We start from the raw sequence: 23584 nt of genomic DNA on the forward strand, positions 1-23584 counted from the left end.
CATTTATTTATATTTTGTAAATCTCTTTATGTCTGGTTTAACAGAAGACAGCTGATTCTCATGTACACCCTGGCCTCACTCCTTTGTGATTACTTCAGTCACCTCAATAATTTGGTTTGAATAAACAATTGAAGACCCAGCCTCATGTAGCTTTATGAGCATATTTTTAAAGTTTTCAGAAAAGTGTGTATATTCTTTGATACTGTACTAAAAGTCCACAAGAGCTGGTTTCTTAAATTAGTTACATGAACTTGTACTAAGGTCTCTTTTAAATTAGTACCCATTCATATATCTTGTATGCTGAATGAATCTTTTTACTTGTGAGTAATTTTGTAATATTATGCATTGGTCATTTAGAAAGTATTGGTCCACATTTCTGTATACTGTAGTTAGCGTCATTATCACCACCACTCTTCCCAGAAAACCATGAAGTATTAAAAAGCTGTCAAGCTCACAAAAAGGTACAAATTTTCCCCATTCTTGATTTTCAGCCTAATAGCTGGAATTGTGCAATGGGCAAGAAATGTATAAATTATTTTCTTTGAAGTGACAGGCTCACTTTTCAGCTTTGAGATTATGACACTTGTACTATCAAATAAAGATGTTATTCTATGAAAACAGTAGCACATTCAGCTCACAACTAAGTTAAAGTTTAAGTGTTTTCCTTAACACACCCACATTTCAGTATGCAGAAGTGCTTACTGCATACTTCCCCTTACTCAGAATATAAAAAGAAGGATCAATATTTAATAGCATTATTCATTGTTAATTTTTTTATCAAAGATGTACTTAAGTAAAACAGATTTGTTTTCAACAACAAGTGGCAGTGAAGAATAGAATGACTACTAGCACAGGTCGGGACCCCTGCCTTAATTCTTGCTCAGAAACCAGTTTTACTAACTTTTCCTTTTATGCAGTCATTGCAAATGTCGGTGTAAATGCAGACAATGCCTTAATATTTCTATACAAACAGTTTTGGCCTCATGGGTCTCCTTAAAATGGTCTAGTGGAACCACTGAAGCCTGCAAAACACTCTGGGAGAAACACTGTGTAAATGAGCAGAGTGTAGTAGTATGGAAAATTAAACTTAAAAAAAAAAAGAAGAAGCCTGGTTTCCCTGGCACAGTTGGTTGGAGCATTGTCCTGTTACACGACCAAGTGGCCGGTTCAATTCCAAGTCAGGGCAGCATGTACCAGGTTGTGGGTTCAATTCTGTCAGGCCACGTACCTAGGTTTCTGGTTCAATCACCAGTCCAGCACATGCAGGAGGCAGCCAATCGTGTGTGTGTGTGTGTGTGTGTGTGTGTGTGTGTTTTCTCATTTCCTCTTCCTCTCCCTGAAATCAATAGACTGTTCACTTTTAAATTAAAAAGGTAAGATTTTAACTCAGACTATTTTAAAGAGACCAGAAGAAATACATAATAAGAACATAATATAGGAAAGTGATAATAGAAAACAAACAGTGAAAAAAACAGGCATCTCATTTTCACATGAAGGATTGCCCACCACTACTGCTTTGTAAAATGTTCCTGTGTCTGCCAATGAGAGGTGAGAGGACTGGCCATCGATTTGGTTGACTAGCATTGCCTATTAGGGAGGGTCAATGCTTATAAAGGCAACTCTGTCTGGTCAGTGTAGAAAAGATTTCACAGAATTTGATGTGCTGAGTAAAGAGAGGTCAGGAAATTCCTACAGGATCTAAGAGAAGAATTTGTAGAAGGACTTTCCCTGTTGAAGGTTAAGCTCCCTTCACCCCTCTCTACTCCCAGCAGATGTGTTGCTAATACAACAATTCCTGGATTAGTTTTCTTAATCACGTTCTTATTTTCTAGAGATTCAAATAGATCCAAGGACATTTTTGATGAGAGGATCCACCCTTTCACAGTAAGTGCCAGTTGTATTGAGGTTGTCTTTTTCTCTCAGACAATTGTGTTTATTCCCTGCTGATTTGCTTTGAAATTAATCACTAGTAGAAAATTACTCCCTCCAACTTGGAGTCAACATTATCTTCCTTTAAGTTTTCTTCCCCACCCTATGTTGTATCTAATAATTTAACAAAAGGAATGTTGTATGAGAAATATGTCAGTAAGACCTGAGTTTCAGCTTCGTATACTAGTAATTAGTGAGCTAAAGTGAGTCAACATACCCCCCAAAAAAACAAAAAAAAAAAATGTGTCTTTAAAAAAGATAATTGTATAATTTTTAGCATCAAGAAGTATGAATGTTAGGGGCATAGAAAGGAAGTGGACTGATAATTCTCAGGGGGAAAGGGGTATGGGGGATGCAGGAAGAGACTAGACAAAAATTGTACACCTATGGATGAGGACAGTGCAGGGGAGGTAAGGGCAGAGGGTGGGGTGGGAACCGGGTGGAGGGGAGCTATGGGGGGGGGGAAAAGAGAAACTTGTAATAATCTGAACAATAAAGATTTATTAAATTTAAAAAAAGAAATATGAATGTTTATAAATAAACTAAACAGATATGTGAAAGATCTCTATGAATAAAATGTAAAATCTATTTAAATTAATTAGAATTCCAGAAACATTTTTAATTCACTTCTTCAGACATGCTCTATGGCACTATGTGGCTGTGACCCCTGCCCAGCACGGCACAGCCTTAGAGCCCGAAGGTTACAGGAAACTGAAAGCACATTTTGAGAGTTCATTGCAGAGAAGTATGACGGCAACCAGCAAGTCTTTTGAGCCTACAAATAGTTTGCATTTAGACTGAATCCTGTAGGGGGAAGGTGGAAAAAAATATACAAGTTCTGAGCTTGTGCCTGTATTTATCTTTAATGAGTGTCGGTATTCAATCACTATTGTTTTTTAAGGTTCCATTGTTTATATTTAAAAGACTAAGAGCCATGTCACCCCGTCAAAATTATTTTAAGGGGTACGTGGGCACAAGTGGAAGACTCCTGCCATAAAAGTCCTTAAGCATTTTTCTTCAGTGGATACTTACATTTCATTTTTTCTCTTTTCAGCGGGACAAGGTTCAGGAGGAACACTTTGCACACAATCCTGAACCTGAATCTATTTACCGATTTATTCACCCGTTTTTCATCGCTATAAGGGTAACAGCGGGTTACGCAATATCAACTTTGGTAAGATAGTTCTTTCAGAACTTTATTAAGGGAAACCTAGCAAAAGAAGTAAAGTTCACACATTTGAGCTTAATAATCACTATGATTAAAAAGGTCCTTACTTTTCTCACCACAAAACGGTTGCTATTAAAGGCAGCAGGAGGGCGAGATTTCCAATTTCTCCCTCCAGACGTCAGGAGACATAGGCACATGCAGTGCACACAGGCACACTTACAAGGTGTGCTGATGGGGCAGGATGGGGGCAATAACAGAACCTTCTGGGCCCCAGGCAGTGACAGGTTCAGTGCAGGTCGAAGCTGAGTCCCAGGCTGCATTCCCCGGGGAAGTTGTAATGTGTGTCCTGACTGAGAACTAGAGCACTAAATTCGCTGTTCCTTGGATGATGGGTGTTCATCCGTCCTTGCTGTCCTCTTGTGCCTGCCTGTGACGTTGCCGGGATTCTAGAGCCAGTAGGACCTACACACTACAGCTGTGTAAGGACCTTTGTGTCATTCATCCAGGATTCCTGTGGAAAGAGTGTATCATTTGGAATGAGTGGTCCATTCTAGTGAGAAGGCATGGGGATTGTATCACTCCCGCCTCGGGCAGTCCTAAAGGGGAAAGTCTCCTGCTGGGTCTGAGGGAAGAGTACCTCGGTCAGCGCCTCCTCCTTCAGTGCTCAGTCAGTTTTGGAGAGGCAGCCTGTGCTTCCGAATAGAGACCCCTCAGTGGCACTGGGTCAGACACAGGCCTTTCCCTGGAGTGCTGAGCGCGTGCTGGGCAAAGGCAGGAGTGGTGCTCCCACCTGGAGGGCTCGGGAATTCAGCAAGGGGAACATCCGGGTTGGAAGAGGGTGAGTCCTTTGCAGACACCTTACGCTAGATGCGCCTGTGACACAGAGGGGCAATCTCTAGGGATCATTTGAATATATGGAATTAGAGCATGAACCTGAGCTAGAGGCAGGGAATTAGTATTAGCTGTTCCAATGCTGAGAAAGTGTGTGAGGAAAAAGTGCATGGAAGATAGAAGAGGGACAAGAGCAGGTATTCAGTGGCTCTTTATGGAATGAGCAACTTCTTGGCAGCATTGAGCACTTTGACCTCACTCTCTTTCTGGAACCTCATTTATCTGCCTTCGTTTTTATTGTTTTGCCACCCCGCTAAGCCACTCCTGGTGACTTCTCCCTTCAGTGCTGAGTCCTTACAGATCTAAGTGCTGAGGATAGAGGAGAGACATGGTTGAATAAAGTGTTTGCTATATATATATATATATTATTGATTTTTTACAGAGAGGAAGGGAGAGGGATAGAGAGTTAGAAACATCGATGAGAGAGAAACATCGATCAGCTGCCTCCTGCACACCCCCTACTGGGGATGTGCCCGCAACCAAGGTACATGCCCTTGACCGGAATCGAACCTGGGACCCTTCAGTCCCCAGGCCGACGCTCTATCCACCGAGCCAAACCGGTTTCGGCTAAAGTGTTTGCTTTTATGGAGCTTCTGTCCTAGTGAGGAAATCATAAATATTTCTTTAAATGAGTGCTGTTAAAAGGTGGATTTTTCAGGTAGTAAATACCACGAAGGTACAGCAGGGGGACGTCATAAAGTGCTGACAGGGGCTTGCTACTTTAGAGAGGTGATCCGGAAGTGCTACTTTAGAGAGGTGATCCGGAAGAGCCTCTGTAAAGAGATGACATCTGAACCCTGACCTGACTGAGCTGAGGAAGATGAGGAGCTCTGGTGTATGTGCAGAGGGAACAAGTGCCAGATTCTGAGATGGGAACTTATACTTGGTATTTGAGTAAGAGTGAGGTATGGCCAGTGTGGTCAGAGTGTGGAATGAGGGAAAGAATGTAGGGCATGAGGACCAGGAGGGCACATGCCATCTGATTGGGCCTTGCAGCTTGCAGGCCATGGGAGGAAGTGACATTTTTATTTGTTTGGTGGAAACCCTTTGGCAGAGTTGAGCAGGGTGGGGAAGCGCTCTTGATTAAAAAGGCTATCCCGGCTGCTTTGGGGAGAATGACTGTAGCTAGAAGTCTGAATAGAGGCCGAGAAGTCAGGGGCAAGAACAGTGACATGGGTGAGAAGTGACAAATAGACTAGAAAGCGATCTGACTACCAGTGAGAGGCAGAGATAACAAGAATTGCTAACAGATTGCAGCAGGTTAACTCAATTGGAAGTCTTTGGCCAAGCACCTAGGCAAATGGCAGTGCCCACATGACATTAGGGAATGCGTGGGGAGTGGGGAGCTGGGGTGAAGATCTCTGGTTTGTATGTGCAAACGCATTAGCAGCAGTAGTTTCAGTAGTGACAGTGCCAGGGGCAGACTACAGTGGGTGAATGGGAGAGTGGGAGATGAGAAGCAGCATCGGGGCATTCACTGTGAGCAAACAGAGAGGAAGCATCCTAGGGGTTGTGGGGGTGGGATGTGTACCATATAAAGACATTCATATTGGGGAGAGTGTCTGGGCCCCAGGGAAGTGTTCAAAAAGAGGTAATTGTGGGAGGTGTTCTTCAGAAGTGGGATGGGATCGATTTCACTGCCAGAAGAGTTTCAGTGAGAAGAGAAATCCCAATCCCAATGACACCGGAGGGCAAGTGGTATAAATGAATGATTAAAGGCACATATGAAGTCTACAGTAAAGATTGCAGGAAGTTGGGTGATTTCCAATGTTGTATATGTCTCTAATTATTCCCATCAAGTAGACAGTTGAACCTTGTAAGGATACAATATCTGAGCACATTGAGCTTTTGGGGACTGGTGCAAATTTTCACTAAGAACATATGTTTAATAACTGGTTTTTTAAAATACAGTTGGGTTTGATGAGCTTTGGCAAATGTGAGCTGTCAATCTTATGACCTCAGACAGTAAGCATACTCTTTAAAATGGGACTTTTTTCTCTTTGTTATATGGCATACATACTCTTCTTCAAAGAACCCTTGAGGTAAAAACAAATTACAGCTATCCTTTATAATCTTTGCTTAGCTGTTACCTTCACCCAGTTCTTTGTCGAATAGACATGTAATACATGTGAAGAAATTATGAGACCTCACCAGCTACCTGGCAGGTTTAGAGGAGAACCAGGGAGACAGAGCCTGGCAGCTCTGCTACCACCTGAAACCAACAGAACTGACTAAGCTTCAGGTTGTGTAAGACAGAGATGGATTTCACAGAATCGTGATGGAGATGTGAGGCTTAGGGGACATAAAAGGACTAGCCTTGGTGTGCATGTGTGTTTCTTACAAAGGCACTAAGTCCAAGAACACTTGACAGTTGTAAACACCTGATTCAAATACACCTGTTTATACTACCTGTCCTGCTGCACCACACAGCAACCACTGGGGGGGTGTCTTGATGACCAAGTTTTATCTTCAGCTTGGGCCACAAAGGGACTAGTTATTGTATGTGCTCAGTATTCCCAGGGATTTACATTTTCAAGGTTATGTAAAATCACCATTAACTACCAGCCAGGTATGAAACAGTGCATGCGGTGGGCACTCAAGTATCTGCACTGGGCCTGGATATGCTGCCCTTTGCAAGTGGGAAAGTAACAACATTTCTTCAGGAATCCTTTGCTAACTTGTCCACTCCTTCCTGTGACCAAAAATTGGGCTGGAAATTCACATGGGAAAGTAGGCAACAGAAGTATCTGATTTGCAACTGTGACTTGGCCTCTGGCTTTGGCTGGCCAACTAGTCTCTTGACCAGAAAGAACCTAAGAATAAAGGGCATGTCGAAACTGCTGAAACCTGTCCTTCCTAACAGTTATTATCACAGCACTTAAACTGAGCTAGAACCAAAGACCAGTGTTTTACTTTTGCAGGTTTACATAGAAAGGCTTTTAATATATGCTGAAATCGACATTTGCCCAACTAACTGGAAACGAATTATTTTGGGCGCCATTGTTCTTGCTTTCAAGTATTGGCACGATCTGAATATATCGAATTCAATATTCTGTCAAATCCGCAGGGACGTGGCAGTCAAGGACTTGTGAGTTTGCTAGGTTTTGGTGATAATAATAATTTTATTACTTCCTAATAATTTTTTATTACTTTATATGCCCCCATAAAGTTTATAGATTAAGAAATGTTTTTAAAGTTTAAATTGTGCAGAGAACTGAACTATTCATAAAATTACATACATTTTGCCCTAGCTTGTTTGGCTCAGTGGGTACAGCATCAGGACAGACTGAATGATCCCAAGTTCAATTCCAGTTAAAAGCACATACCTGGGTTGTAGGCTCAATTCTGGTCAGGGCATGATAGGGAGGGAATAGGAAGCAAACAATTGATGTTTCTCTCTCTCTCTCTCTCTCACTTTCTCTCTCCCTCCCTCCCACTCTCCTTTCCATTCTCTAAAAATCAATATTAAAATATCCTCAGGTGAGGATTAACAACAATAACAAATTACATATATTTTTCTATTCACATTTGCTATAACACATCATATTCTTTCCCATTAATTAGTAGGTTTCCATGTGTAATTATTCTAATAAACTGTGTGATAATTTGAAATGTATTTCTCTGGTGGTTACTGGCAAACATTGTACAAGTTCAGATGCATAAGCAATGGTACTTTGAATATCTTCATGGATTTTTTAGGGCCGCCTACCTGTTTCAGTCCTTTTTGTTGTTGGTGTTCTCCTTTATAAAATTTATTTATTTTTATTATTCTTGTCAATAAGACTTTACATTTAATATTATTTTGTATTAGTCTCAGGTGTACAGCATAATGGTTAGAAAATCATATGCTGTGCAAAGTGTTTTCCACAATATTTTTAGTACTGACCTGACACCATACCTAGTTATTACAGTATTAATGACTATATTTCCCAGGGCTTACTTTATATTTCCCTGAGTGTTTTGTAACTGCCAATCTGTACTTCTCAATTTCCTCACCTTTTTCACCCAGCCTCCCAGACTCCTCCCTCTCTGGTAACCATCAGAATGTTCCCTGTATCTGTGAGTCTGCTTCTGTTTTGTTTGTTCATTTATATTGGTCTTTGGATTCCACATACAAGTGAAATCACATGGTATTCGTATTTCTCTGACTGACTTATTTCACTAACATACTACCCTCTAGGTCCATCCATGTTCTCAGAAATGGCAAGATTTCATGCTTTTTTATGTCTGAATAATATTCCACCGCTTTTTTATCCACTCATTAGTTGATGGGCACTTGAGTTGCTTCCATAGCATGGAGATTGAAAATAATACTGCCGTAAACATAGGGTGCATATATTCTTTGGAATTAGTGTCTTGGGTTTTTTTGTGGAACCTCTGAATCATAAGGAAGTTTCATATTTTAATTACTTGAAAAAAACTCCATACTGTTTTCCACAGTGGCTGCACCAATCTACATTCCCACCAAAAGTGCACAAGCATTCCCTTTTCTCCATATTTTGGTCAATACTTGCTTTTTTAAAATTTTATTGATGATCACCATTCTGACAGGTGTGAAGATATCTCATTGTGGTTTTAATTTGCATCTCTCTGAGGACTAGAGACACTAAGCATCTTTTCATATGTCTATCAGCCATCTGTATGCAGTCTTTGGAGAAGTGTCTGTTCAGTCCTCTGTCCACTTTTTGATTGGGTTGTTTGTATTTTAGTGTTGAGTTGTATACTTTTTTATAAATTTTGGCTATTATGAGATATATCATTGTCAAATAAGTTTTCTCATTAGTAGGTTGCCTTTTTATTTTGTTGATATATTTCTTTGCTGTGCTAAAACATTTTATTTTGATATAGTCCCACTTGTTTATTTTTTCTTCTGTTTCACATGCTGCAGGTGATGTATCAACAAAAAATATATATTACTAAGAGAAGTGTCCTAGATTTTACTGCCTATGTTTACTTATAGGAATTTTATGGTTACGGGCCTGGTAAAAATGTCTGTAAGTTCTTCAGGGCTAAGGAACAGTATACAACCATTCCTTCCATCTGAACACTATAGTGGGGCCCTGTGAATGAGCAAGGAGCATGAACCTACAGTTGCACTAATGGGACTCTGATGAATCAGCCCCTATAGTTAGCATCAGTTGAGCACAAGAGACGTAACCTCCTCCCCTTGTCCAAAATTCAAAGAGCTGGATGCAAGAGGGACGACAAATAGCTATACCTTCTCTATGTTTGTTTGAACATTAGTGTATTAGTCCAGCTAGGTAGCCTTTATTTGTTTCAAAACAAAACCCAGAGTCAACCTAGTAGTTTAGAATGATAATTTTGAAGATAGCCAGGTTGACTAAAAGTGCTCTGTATTGATTTTGTGTTTTCCTTCTTGCCCAGAAATGAGTTGGAAAGGCAATACTTTTATCTACTGCAGTTTGGTCTTAATATTCCTCTCAGTGTCTATGCCAAATACTATTTTGACCTCCGGTCCTTAGCAAGTGACCATGGATTGCCTACTGCATTTGCTCCTCTTCGAAAAGAAAGAGCACTGACTCTAGAGGTAAGGCTGTGGATCCACAAAGTGGGGTTTGCTGCCAGACACCAAAACCAATATCTGTGGATAAATCATATTATATAGTATTAGGAAAATGAAAAGCTGTTTTAAACTAACACATTGAAGAAGACTTATGAACTCTTTCACATCGTATTAGTGGTATCTCTTTCTGGTTTATTTAAGAAACCCACATTATACAAAAATGATCTCTGTGACCATGATTCAAAATAATTTATATCCAATTTAATCTTGGATGGTGTGTGGGGGGGTTCTTTTGTTTGTTTGTTTGTTTGTTTGTTTGTTTGTTTGGAAACTCTGTTCTTATTTCTAGCCATATATGAATAATTTCTTACAGTTGTATCACTAATCGCATCTACAACCATGTTCTACTTACCATTGTTAACTCGGTTTGCAAATTCATGTCTTTTCTGTATATATGTTTAGTACCTTTAGTCTGTTAACAAATCTAACCTGAGAGACTTATACTTAGATTATAGAATATGTGCTTCAAGCACTTGCTGTAGAAAGTATATAGGTTTTTAATGGAGATGGTAAAATACATTGGACAAAGAAATTATGGCGTATGGCTTTTGGCGGATATACAACAAAATTATTCTCAACGGAAATGGACACTTTTAAATTGGACACTTTCTGTGGTACTTCAATGGTCCTTTAGAATAAGACGTGTTTCTGCCTTAATTAATGTGCAACTGAAATAGTAGCTTTATAGTGCTTCAATCATTAGCACTTTCCTACCTTTCAATCAAGTACAACCCATGCCTGCCTCATTAAAATTTGCCTAGAGTAAATGCTAACTAATGAAGTTTGGCTAGAGTTTCAATAGCTGAGTCAACAATGACTTTGTCCAAGTGTAAGTTTATTATATTTATGGAACCAAATGTATAGGCAACAGATGATAGTGTTGTTAGGACCTTGTCACACCTTTGACATTGTTGAGCAAATCCAAACTGTAAATTTTAAGTTCCCCTTTGCTCTGGCAATCTAATCCAGTCCCTAAATGACTTACCTTAGTGAATGAGCATGAAGTAGGATCCCAAGGACCAAGCAGTGTATACGCCAGCTCTCCGAAGAAGCAGTACCGTAACTATAATCCATGTAAAGAAGTGGGAATGTGTGGCTTTCTCTGTGAAGGCTGCAACTCTTTTTTTTGAATGTCCCTGTGCTCTATCTATCTCATTTCTCTTCCTAGGCCATATCCAGATATTGTGAGAACAAAAACCTGTGCAGGGTGGCCATAAAAAAATCTGGCAGCTGTGATAAACTTACTGATATGCAACATGCCGATGCCATCTTATCTTAAGGAGGAATGAGTGCTGTGACATGATGAGCCCCTCATCTGCAAGGACTGGAGAAGAATTACCGCTCCTGCTCCAATCCCAGATAAGTTATTTCCTTTTAAGGGAGATTTTAAGGGTATTGACGTAATGAGTTTCTCACTTACCAAAACAAGGACTTTTGAAATATAATATTCCCTGTTCTGGCAAGTTTATTATTTCCTCGTAAAAATAAATGAAAGGTTTTAAACCTCATGAGGATCTTTTTTAGCCTACGCTTAATTTGTGATCCTTAGTATTTTTCACTTCCCTTTTGGTTACCATATTTTCCGGCATATAAGACGACTTTTTAACCCAGGAAAATCTTCTCAAAAGTCGGGGGGTCTCACACGCCGGAAAATACGGTACTCACTCTCAGCTCCAGTACTGGGACAGCGGCTTGCGGGGGATACAGGTACCATATTTTCCGGCGTGTAAGACACCCGACTTTTGAGAAGATTTTATAATGGCGAATTATAAAAAGTCGTCTTATACGCTGGAAAATATGGTATTTTTACTACTAGAGGATATTACATTTGTTTATTTTCATTTTTTGATAAAAAGAAAATGTCACTCTCAAACTTTTAAAAAAGTTCTAGTTATCCTCACACTTGACAATCTCTTTTTAGAACTCTCATATAGAAAATTTAAAGTACCTATTTCTATATACTATAGTTTCAAATGCTTTAATGTTTACTTTGATATTGGGGAAAAATGGACTTTTTAGACCTAAGGACATTTCTTAAATATTTTTCATTACTTCTTAGATCAAAAATGGGCACTTCCCCCCCCCCCTGCCCCCCACCCCCCCCCCCTCCATTATGTGCTCTTTGCATTCCTCCTCAACTTTTTGGACATTGTTGCTGAATATGAATTATTTAAAAATAATTCTAGTTCTGAGTTTTCATTATAGTTTTTCAAACATTGAAGATTTCTCTACCTTTTAAGTTGATTTTAGAGAAGAAGGGAGAGAGGGAGAAACATAGATGTGAGAGAGAAACATCCCTTGGTTGCCTCCCAGACAGTCCCCAAGACATGGGATCAAACCCAAAACCTGCGCATGCGCTCTTAATTGGGAACCAAACCCACAACCCTTTAGGAAGACACTCCAACCATCTGAGTCACCCAGCCAGGTCACAGATTTCTCTTTAAAATAAATTAAATAGCCCTGGTCGGTTTGGCTCAGTGGATAGAATGTTGGCCTGCGAACTCAAGGGTTCTGGGTTCGATTCCAGTCAAGGGCACATGACCAGGTTGCGGGCTTGGTCCCCAGTAGGGGGCGTGCAGGAGGCAACCAATCAATGGTTCCCTCTCATCATTGATGTTTCTTTCTCTCTCTTCCTTTTCCTTTCTCTCTGAAATCAACAAAAATATATTTTTTAAAAATAAATAAATAATAAAAGAAATTTAATAACAACTATTCTTATTATAAAAATCATATATTGTGTGGTCTTTAGCCTTTGAAAATTGTTATGTAATTAGCCTAAAAACTGCCAGAATGAAGTAGTGAAATTGAGATTTCTGGTGGTACAGAAGCTAGATACAAAGGATTCTATTCTGTATTACTTTCCAGGACCATCTTGCTAGCAGGTGCCTTTTGGAAAGTAAGGTAGTTCCAATGGCTTATCTATATATATAAAAGGCTAAGTAACCAACCGTCCATCCATCCAACCATCTGACCGACTGGCCAGTACATATGATACACACTGGTAATTTAAAAATAAACCTTGACTCTCGCATGCACAATACATATAAAGTTCTGGCTGACATACAGTCAGTCACTTAGCCTTTTATATATTAGATTATGACATGTAATTTTTGCAGTAACATAATTACTGCACAAATCTTTCTTCTAATTAATTTCCTTTCGATGTACACAAATCCATGCACTGGGCCATTAGTATTGAATAAGTGACTTATTCTACCTATAATGCATGCCATTAGCTATCATGTCTGGAAATTGTTTTTAAAGAAATTAACCAATTTCTAGAAAGTAAAATTTTATTGTTTGTGATCTACATCTTGCTTTCCCTGTAGGACTGAATGTGATGCACTATTGCCTTTTTGAGTTAAAATGAGTCTGTGATGTCAGCATTTTCTCTCCTTCTTCTGCAGTTACAATGGCGAATTCTAATAGCACATTAGCAAGGAAGAATTTTTAAAATTTGAACAGTTCCGTGATGTTTCTTCTTGAGGCTTTTCAAGCGTAACCTTTCAAAAAATTTAACATGTTTAGAGTTGATAATACAGTTGAAGGAAGTGAGTAGAAAATATTCACAAGGATGACAGTCAAAAGTGTCATTAAGATTGGTTTTAAATATTTTCCAGGTTTTACTGGGTTGCTCTAAGCATATTTAATATTTCATTAAAGTTATCAAAATGTTGGCAGGAATAGTTGAACTAATTAAAAATTTTTTAAAAAGATTAGATGCTTAAAGCCAGTCTCTACATTAAAAAGTAAGGAAATAGTAAGATTTTTTATAACAATAAAGATTTTTTTATTGTTCAAAGTATTACATATATATTCCCCTTTCCCCCACTGACATCTCCCAGTCCGCTTCTGCCCCTACCCTAGGCCTTCACCACCCCATTGTCTGTCCACAGGTTATGCATACATGCATACAAGTTCATTGGTTGATCTCTTCCCAGGCCCCCAGGCTCTCCTGCCTTCCCCCTGAGGTTTGACAGTCTATTTGATGCTTTTATGTTTCTGGATCTATTTTGTTCATCAGTTTATTTTGCTCACTAGATTCCACATATGAGAGAGATCATGTGATACTTGTCTCTCTCTGACTGGCTTATTTCGCTTAGCATGATGCTCTCCAGACCCCTCCATGCTGTCTCAAAGGGTAAGAGATTCTTCTTTTTTATTGCTTCATGGTATTCCATGATGTACATGTACCACAGTTTTTTAATCCACTCATCTGCTGATGGGCACTTAAGCTGTTTCCAAATATTAGCTATTATAAATTACACTGCTATGAACATAGGGGTGGATATATTCTTTCTGATTGGTGTTTCTGATTTCTTAGGCTATATTCCTAGAGGTGGGGTCACTGGGTCAATGGGAGTTCCATTTTTAATTTTTTGAGGAAACTCCATACTGTTCTCCACAGAGGCTGCACCAAGTCTGCATTCCCACCAGCAGTGAACTAGGGTTCCCTTTTCTCTACATACTTGCCAACACTTGTCATTTGTTTATTTGTTAATGATAGCCATTCTGACAGGTGTGAGATGGTACCTCATTGTCATTTTGGTTTGCATCTCTTGGATGAGTAGTGACTTTGAGCATTTTACATATGCCTTTTGGCCTTCTGCATGTCCACTTTGGATAGTTGTCTTTTTTAGGTTCTTTTCCCAGTTTTTAATTGGATTATCTTCCTTTTGTTAAATTGTCTGAGTTCCCTATAAATTTTGGAGATTAAACCCTTACCCTATAGAATAAAAGGGCAATATGCAAATTGACCCTAAGGGAGGAACGACCGGGAATGACCAGTCCCTATGACACGCATGATGCTCAACTCAGGAGCTGCCCCCTGGTGGTCAGTGCGCTTTCACAGGGGGAGGGCCACTCAGTCAGAAGCCGGCTCATGGCTGGCCAACTCAGTAGCAGTGGTGGCAACACTAAGGATGTCCGACTAACGGCCATTAGTCGGACATCCCCCAAGGGCTGCTGGGCTGCCAGAGGGATGTCTGACTGCCAGCTTACACCTGATCCCCCAGGGAGCGGGCCTAAGCCATCAGTGGGACATCCCTAAGGGGTCCTGGGCTGTGAGAGGGCACAGGCTGGGCTAAGGGACCCCCCACCCCGAGTGCACAAATTTTCATGCACCAGGCCTCTGTTTGGATATATAATTGGCAAATATGTTCTCCCATGCATATTGTTATTTTGTAGATGGTTTCTTTTGCTGTGCAGAAGCTTTTTGTTTTGATGTAGTCCCATTTGTTTATTTTCTCCTTCATTTCCATTTTCCTAGGAGATGTATCAGTAAACATATTGCTATGAGAAATGTCTGAGATTTTGCTGCCTATGGTTTCTTCTAAGATTTTTATGGTTTCACGTGTTACATTTAAGTCTTTTATCCATCTTGATTTTATTTTTATGTACAGTGTATGTTAGTTTCTTTCCTTTTTTCTTTCCTTTTTTCTTTTGCATGTAGTTGTCTAGTGATCTCAACACCATTTATTGAAGGGATTCTTTTTACTCCACTGTTCTCATCTCCTTTCTCAAAGATTAATTGAACATAATGGCTTGGGTTGATGCTTGGGTTCTCTAATTTGTTCCATTGAACTATATATGTCTGTTCTTGTGCCAGTACCAAGCTGTTTTGATTACAGTGGCTTTGTGGTATAGCTTGCTATCTAGTCTTGTGATGCATCCAACTCTGTTCTTTCTCAGGATTGCTGCAGCTTTCCAGGCTCTTTTTTATTGTTGTTCCATATCAATGTTTGGAAAGTCTGTTCTACACCTGTGTAGTATGCCACTGGTATTTGAATAGGGATTGCATTAAATCTATATATTGCTTTCGGTAGTATGGACATTTTCACGATGTTAATAATTCCAATCCATGAACACAGTATGTTCTTACACTTATGTCTACTTCTATCTCTTTTTTCAATATTCTATAGTTTTCTGAGTACAGGTCTTTTACCTTCTTGTTTAAATGTATTCCTAAGTATCTTAATTTTTTTGTTGCAGTTGCAAATGGCATTAATTTTTTTAGTTTCTATCTCTGAGAGTTTATTATTGGTGTATAAGAATGCCAGTGATTTCTGGGTGTTAATTTTGTATCTGGCAACATTTGCAAAATCCATGATTAAATCTAGTAGTTTTTTGGTGGAGTCCTAGAGGTTTTCTATGTACTATATCATATCACCTGCGCATAATGACAGTTTTACTACCTTCTTCCAATTTGCATGCCTTTTATGTTTTCTTCTTGTATAATAGCTGTGACTAAGACCTCCAGTGCTGCGACCTGAATGGCTAGGGTTCAGGATCTGAAGAAGGGGCTGATGCACAAATGAAAACACTAGACAAGAAATATGAATTATTAAGGGGTGGGGGGGGGGGCCAGGTGGAGACCTCTCTCTTGGAGAGGCACACTGAAACCTGGCCTTATCCGCTTTTTATTTGGTTTTAGATACACATCTTGCCCTCAATAAAGCACGGTAGCAGACAGACTGTCTAATGTCAATAAAGATCAGTAAAGATCAGTACGGTCCAGTAACCATTTACTTTGAGGCTATTAGGTCAGGAAATTGCTTCGAGCCACTGCTATCTCAAAATGAACAATGGTACTTGGTGTTAGCCCTGCTAACACCCAAGGTCCATCGGCCTTCTGCGTTCCTTGGTGCACTCTCATGATAGTATTGGCAGTGGGTGGCTTCCCGCACTCCAGTACTATGTTGAATAAAGGTGCTGAAAGTGGACAACCCTATGTTGTTCTAGGTTTTAGGGCTTTAGTTTGCTGGGAGTTTTTTCATTACTGCTTCTACTTTATCAGTACTTATTGGCCTATTCATGTTTTCTGTGATTTGAAAATTCTTTTATTTCATTTCAATTTTGGAAGGTTGTATTTTTCTAGGCATTTGTCCATTTCATGCAGGTTGTCCAGCTTGTTGGCATATAGTTGTTCGTTGCATTTTCTTACAATCCTTTGTATTTCTGTGATATCAATTGTTATTTCTCCCCATTTGTTTCAGAATTTATTTATTTATTTGCATTCTCTCTCTTTGTGTCTTGATGAGATGGTCTAAAGGTGCATGAATCTTATTTATCTTTTCAAAGAACCAGCTCTTGGTTTCATTGATCTTTTGTATTGTATTTTTTGTCTCCATTTCATTTATTTCTGCTCTTATCTTTTTATTTCTTTCCTTCTTACTATGGGCTTTTTCTTGTTGTCTTTCTAGATATTTAGGATGTAGTGTTAGACAGTTTTTTAGCAATTTTTCTTGTTTCTTAAGATAGGCCTGTAGTAGTATGTACTTCCCTCTCAGGATTGCTTCCACTGTATCCCAGAGGCTTTGGGTTGTTGTGTGTTCATTTTTATTTTATTTTTTTTAGGAACTATTTGAGTTCTTCCTTGATGTCATCAGTAACCCATTCATTATGTAGTAACATGATATTTAGCCTTCATGTGTTTGAATGTTTGGGGGTGTTTTTATTGTATTTGACTTCTAGTTTCATGTCACTGTAATCCCAGAAGATGCTTGATATGATTTCAACCCTCTAGAATTTGTAGAGATTTGTTTTGTACCCTACCATGTGGTCTGTCTTTGAGAATGTCCCATGTGCACTTCAGAAGAATGAACATGTATCTTTGGTGTGAAATGTTCTGTAAATGTCTTCTAAATTCATTTGATCCATTGTGTCATTTACGGTTGCTGTTTCTTTGTTGATTTTTTTGTCTAGAAGATCTATCCTATAATGCCAGTGGCGTGTTAAAGCACCTTACTATGATTGAATTGCTGTCAATCTCTCTTTAAATCCTCCAGAAGTTAATTTATGTATTTGGGTGCTCCTATAGTGGGTGCATATATAGGAGCACCCAGGATTATATCCTCTTGTTGTATTGATCCTTTCAGTTTATTGGCATGGCCTTCATTGTCTCTTTTTATGGCCTTAATTTTGAAGTCTATTTTGTCAGATATGAGTATTGCTACCTCTGTTTTATTTTTAATTTCCATTTGCATGGAAATTTTTCTTCCATCCCTTCACTTTCATTCTGTGTGAGTCTTTGTTCTGAGGTGGGTCTCTTGTAAACAGCATATATATGGGTCATGTTTTCCTATCCCTTCACCTACCCTATATATTTTGATTGGAGCATTTAATTAATTTACTTTTAAGGTTATTATTGCAAGGTACTTGTTTATTACCATTTTTATTCTTTATACCTGTGTTTTTCCCTCTTTTCTCTTTCTTCTTCATACAACAATCTCTCAGCATTTCTTGCATTGTTGTTTTGGTAGTAATAAACTCCTTTAGCCTCTTTTATTTTTGTGTGTGTGTCTTAGAAGCTCCTAATTTCAACTTCAATTTTGAATGACAGCCATCTGGAGAGTATTCTTTCCTTTGCTTCTCATTACTTTGTATGCTACATGTCACTCCCTTCTGGCCTGAAGTGCTTCTATTAAGAAATCAGCTGATAGTCTAATGGGAGTTCCATTGTAGGTAATTTTCTTTCTCTCTCTCGTAGCCTTTAAAATTCTTTCTTTGTCTTTAATGTTTGCCATTTTAATTATGATGTGTCTTGGGTCTTTTTGGTTCATCTGATTGGGACTCTTTGTGCTTCCTGTGAGTTTTTTCTTCTCCAAGTCAGGGAAGTTTTCTATCATTATTTCTTCAAACAGGTTTTCTATTGCTTGCTCTGCTTCTTCTCCTTCTTGAACCCCTATTATGTGTATGTTGTTTCTTTCAGGTTGACCCAAAGCTCCCTCAAACTCTCCTCCTTCTTTTTCTTTTTTTTTTCCAGTTGCTGCTCTGTTTAGGAGTTTTTTTACATTGTCTTCTAACACACTAATTTGGTCCTCAGCTTCTTCTAGGCTACAGTTTAATCTGTCCAGGCTGTTCTTTAATACACCTATGTCATTCCTCATTTCCCTTTGATTCTTATTCATGTTGGTGCATTTGTCATTCAACTCCATCAAGTTGCTTGTAATTCTCAGTCAAATGTTTGAACATCCTTATAATCATTACTTTCCATTCTGTATCTGAGAAATTACTTGCCTCCATTTCATTTAGTTCCTTTTATGGCGGTTCCTCTTTTTCGTTCCTTTGGGGATTCTTTGTCTTCCCATTTTAGCAGTCTGGTAAATTGGGGAGCTGGGTGAGGTAGGTGGTTTCCGAAGTGGGAGTCCGTGTGTTCAGAGGTGACTAGTCCCACCGGGTCTCAGTGATGCGTCTGACCTTCTGATGGCATCGAGTTAGGCATATCTGGTCTCTGTGCCTGGTCCCTGCATCAGAGGGCTTCAGGTAGTGTCTACCTGGCAGTGTCAGGCAGTAGAGCCATTTCTATGTAAGTCACAGTGGGTCAGGATGGCAGATCTGTGCTTCTGGGGATGTTGGGTCATGGGGAGCTGGGTTGGGTGCACCACATCCAGGCAGTGGGGCCAGTTGTCCAGGGACACTGGGTCAGGCGTGCTGGTTTGGGTGGCCGGTCCCTGTGTCCAGGCTGAGCATGTGTCAGGGTGGTGGTTGGGGATAGGGGCTCCACTGTTGAGGGAGGAGGGTCAGGCTGGGCATTGCTCCACTAGTGCAGGAGGCAGGCGGTTGACCCGCTGGCCTTTATGGAGGGGCGGGCTAGTTGCTCTGCCCACACAGGGGTTGGGGCAGACCAAGAATTCCCTGCTCATGAGGCGAGGCACCTGGCCCTCCCCTGTGGAGGGGGCAGGGCCTGCTGCTCACTAAGGGGTTGGGGCAAGCTAGGCACTCCATTGTCCAGAAGTAGTCGGCAGGGTCCCCCATTAGTGCCAATAGTGGGGCCAACCTGTCGCTCTGCCCAGGCAGGTGGACATCCCCCGAGGGGTCCCAGATTGGAGAGGATGCAGGTTGGGCTGAGGGACAACCCCCCCCCCCCCAGTGCATAAATTTCATGCACCAGGCCTCTAGTCAAAGCATAATATGCTAATGATATGCTAAGGCCTCTCAACCACTTGCTATGATGTGCACTGACCACCAGGGGGCAGTCGACCAGTAAACAAGTCACTATGACATGCACTGATCACCAGGGGGCAGACAGTCAACCAGTCATCCAGTTGCTGTGATGTGTACTGACCACCAGGGGGCAGACGCTCTGATGGGTAGGTTAGCTTGCTGCTGGGGTCCAGCCAATTGGGACTGAGCAAGATGGGCCAGACACACCCTGGAGCCCTCCCATGGTTCTTCCCTGGCTGGCCGACCTCCCACATCTCTCCCTGGCCCCGATCGTGCACTGGTGGGGTATCTTGGCCTAGCCTGCACCCTCTCGCAATCCGGGACCTCTTGGGGGACGTCAGAGAGCTGGTTTGGGCCCCTATCCCGCAGGCCAGGCCGAGGGACCCCACTGGTGCATGAATTCATGCGCCGGGCTTTTAGTCAGTATATACTTACCTATTTATAAATGTTTCCCTTCTTGACTAAAAAAAATTTTTTACTGTTATTCTCTATGAAACTACCCTCCCTCTCAAGCTCTTTTATAGCTATTTCTATTAAAATGGATAAATCAATTATTATTAACTCACTCTAAATAAATAAGTACTTCTCAGAGGTTAAAACTCACATAGGTTTCATCAAGCACAAAATAATAATATTGATATATGTATTTGTAAAGATGATTATAAATATTAAGTAAATTATCAGTCTAAGTATCATTTTTTTCATTCAAATACAGCATCTTAGATAAAGTTGTTAAATTTATGTGAATAAATAGAATGATGCCTTTCTGGTGATTCACTTAATGATTCAGTTAACAAGGCTGTTGTTCAGTTGAGTGAATAAAATGAAAAATGTAAGTTTTGTGTGTTTTTCAACTTTGTTTCTTAAACAACATAATTTAATGCAAAAAGTCATTACTTTATTCCTTACCACAGGGGTCATTTTATTTGAATATTTGTTTACTCATATTTTAATAACTTTATTTTTTATGAATATCCAAAGTTTCACCTCCCATTGATGGGACATGCTGTTTCTACTGTATGGAATGGTGATAGAAAATGCTCAGGAATGAGTAAGTATATTCTTTGTTTATTTCCCTCTTTTATGGTATTTCACTAGAATATAGTTGGTGGTTATTCATTTGTTTATGGCTCTGCATTACTTAGAGTTTAAGGTAAGTGCTTTATAGTAGAAGAATCCTTTACAGTTTTCAAGGCACCATAATGTGAGGAACTTAGACTTTGGAGCCTGACTTGAGCTAAAATCTCAAATTACTTAAATGCTCAAGTGTTAAGTTTTCTCAATTATAAAATTCGGGTTACAGGAATATCTTCTTTAGAAAAGTAAAATATGGATCTCTTTATATAAACCTACTACCTCTTTATGCAGTAGAATTTATAAGTCTGGAATACTATTGCATTTGCTTAAAATTGAGAATTACTAGACCTATTGTGAATTGAAACATTTGCTTTGAGTGGTTTTTCTGTAATATTTTTAATGTGAATTACTTCCTTTAAAATGCTGGGCAAATTCAATGTCACCTGAGAATTTTTAATCACCAGCGCCTCCACAACTACCTCCATTTCTGGTCTCAATTATTTCTTTCCTATTGCTTTGTATGTTGCCAGGGATACTGAAAGGACACCTTTGGCCAATCCATCCAGCTAAGGAGACCTGATATATCACTCAGAATAGGATGTTCTTCAGCTAAGTCAATCTATATTCACGTATTTACTAATTCAACTTAGATTGAATAACTACTGTAGACCTTATATTGAACTATGTATTATAGGACAGGAAGTTCCATTGTCTCTATAGTTCATAGGGAAATATATATATACTAGTGGCCCAGTGCACGAAATTCATGCACGGGGAGGGGATGGTCCCTCAGCCTGGCCTGCATCCTCTCCAATCTGGGACCCCTGTGAGATCGAGCCTAAACCTGCAGTTGGACAAACCCCTCGCAATGTGGGACTACCGGCTCCTAACCGCTCACCTGCCTGCCTGCTTGATCTCCCCTAACCACTCTGCCTGCTGGCCTGCTTGCCCCCAACTACACCCCCCCGCCAGCCTGATCACCCCCAACTGCCCTCCCCTCCTGGCCTGATCACCCATAACCAATTCTGCCTCAGTCCCGCCACCATGGCTTTGTTCAGAAGGACATCTGGAAGGTCTCATGGTCTAATTAGCATATTACCCTTTTATTAATATAGATAGGATATGACATACTGCCATAACTATAACATATCTACCAGTATTACTCTATGAGAATACATACTTCATCCAATAGGAAGGCATCTAATACATTACATTGTATATGTTGTAAGTAGTAGGAAATACTGTTTTCGTAGCAATAATATACACACACACACACACACACACACACACACACACACACACACACACTAGAGAGGCCCGGTGCACGAAATTCGTGCACAGCGGGGAGGGAGGGTAGCGGGGGGTGTTGTCCCTCAGCCCAGCCTGCAGTCTCTCCAATCTGGGACCCCTCAAGGGACCTTCATTTTTTCCTTCAAGAGTGTGGTAGAAAAACCCTAGATTACCTTCTTGGATTCTTATAACCCAAATTACCAAGAACACTGCAATTGGTGGCCTACAGGGAGCTTAGCTAATGAGTTGTCAGAAAAGGTATTTACTCTCAATATGGTTTGGCTCAGTGGATAGACCGTGGGCCTGCAGACTGAAGGGTCCCAGGTTTGATTCCTGTTAAGGGCATGTACCTTGGTTGGAGGCATATCCCCAGTGGGGAGTGTGCAGGAGGCAGCTAATGGATGTTTCTTTCTCATTGATATTTCTGACTGTCTATCCCTCTCCCCTCTTCTCTGTAAAAAAAAAAAAAAATCAATAAAAATTTTTTTTAAAAAGGTGTATCCTCTGCAGCTCATGCAGCCCCTGGGTTGTGTCCACTGGGCTAGGGGCGTGTCCCTGCCACCCAGTGGTGGCTACCGGGGTCTCCACACACCCCAGAGGCCAGCAGCCATCCCCCTGTGGAGGGCGCTAGGCTTGGGGCATGGACACAATCTGCCACTTGGTGCTGGAGCTTGGAAAGCCTCTGGGGCGGGGGCGGGGAGGGACATCCCCGTCTCCAAACGCCCCAAGGCCAGCAGCCAGCCCCACCATGGGCCCCAAGCTCGAGGCTTGCAGGGACCCTGGGCAGCACGCAGCAGTGGCCGCCAGGGTCTCGGCAAACCCAGGAGGCCAGCAGCAGCCCCTGGTCCTGGGCGCCTGGCTGGGGGTGTGGCCCCAAACCGCTGCTTTGTGCAGGAGCCTTTGCAAGCGGCTTGGGGAGGCCAGCAGCCAGCCTGACCATGGGCCTCAGGCTCGGGGCTTGCAGGGACCCCGGGCAGCACACAGCAGTGGCCGCCAGAGTCTCGGCACACCCTGGAGGCCAGCAGCAGCCCCCGGTCCTGGACGCCTGGCTGGGGGCGTGGCCCCAAACCGCTTGCAAAGGCTCCTGCACAAAGCAGCGGTTTGGGGCAACGCCCCCAGCCAGGCGCTCAGGCTTGGGGTTTGCAGGGACCCAGGGCAGCACACAGCAGTGGCCTCCAGGGTCTCGGCACACCCCAGAGGCCAGCGGCAGCCCCCGGTCCAGGGTGCCTGGCTAGGGGCATGGCCCCAAACCATCGCTTTGTGCAGGAGCCTTTGCAAGCCGCTGGGGGCGGGGCGGAACATCCCCGCGTCGCTATAGCTATGCGGGGATGTTCCGCCCACGAGGTTGCTTGGCACCTACACCCATAGGCTCTGAGTGGCCAGAGGGCGTTCTGGGACCCCTGCAGCTCAGGACATAAGCACGGGCCTACAGGCTAGGAGCGGCCTGGGTCCGGAGGATGTTTCCTGGACCCAGGCTCCTCAGCGCCTGCATATGCAAATTAACCACCATCTTGTTCGCTCTGATTGGCTGTGGGCGTAGCGGAGGTGCGGTCAATTTGCATGTTTCTCTATTATAAGGTAGGATACCCTGTGACTTCCCTTCCTGATCTGGGAATGGTTCCCCAGTTCTTTTGACGTTTCCTGGCCCCTAATGTATTTTTTTTTGTCATTCAGTGTAACTTTATTTACTGTTTATTGCA

At 41.2% G+C, this 23584-nt stretch overlaps 1 protein-coding gene across 1 annotated transcript in view; it reads left to right on the forward strand.

Annotated features, from left to right (window-relative positions):
• Positions 1–23584, forward strand: part of LOC307105243 (cyclin-Y-like protein 1) — a 123248-nt gene that overhangs the window by 52667 nt on the left and 46997 nt on the right. Inside the window, exons 6-12 of the mRNA XM_079780891.1 lie at positions 1833–1884; positions 2984–3103; positions 6910–7076; positions 9374–9536; positions 10741–13713; positions 20499–20568; positions 21125–21207. Coding sequence (XP_079637017.1) covers positions 1833–1884; positions 2984–3103; positions 6910–7076; positions 9374–9536; positions 10741–10851 — 613 coding nt within the window. The 3' untranslated portion in view covers positions 10852–13713; positions 20499–20568; positions 21125–21207. The remainder of the gene's footprint in view (positions 1–1832; positions 1885–2983; positions 3104–6909; positions 7077–9373; positions 9537–10740; positions 13714–20498; positions 20569–21124; positions 21208–23584) is intronic.

The sequence above is a fragment of the Cnephaeus nilssonii genome (assembly GCF_951640355.1).
Source record: "Cnephaeus nilssonii genome assembly, chromosome: 1".
NCBI classification, from domain to species: Eukaryota; Metazoa; Chordata; class Mammalia; order Chiroptera; family Vespertilionidae; genus Cnephaeus; species Cnephaeus nilssonii.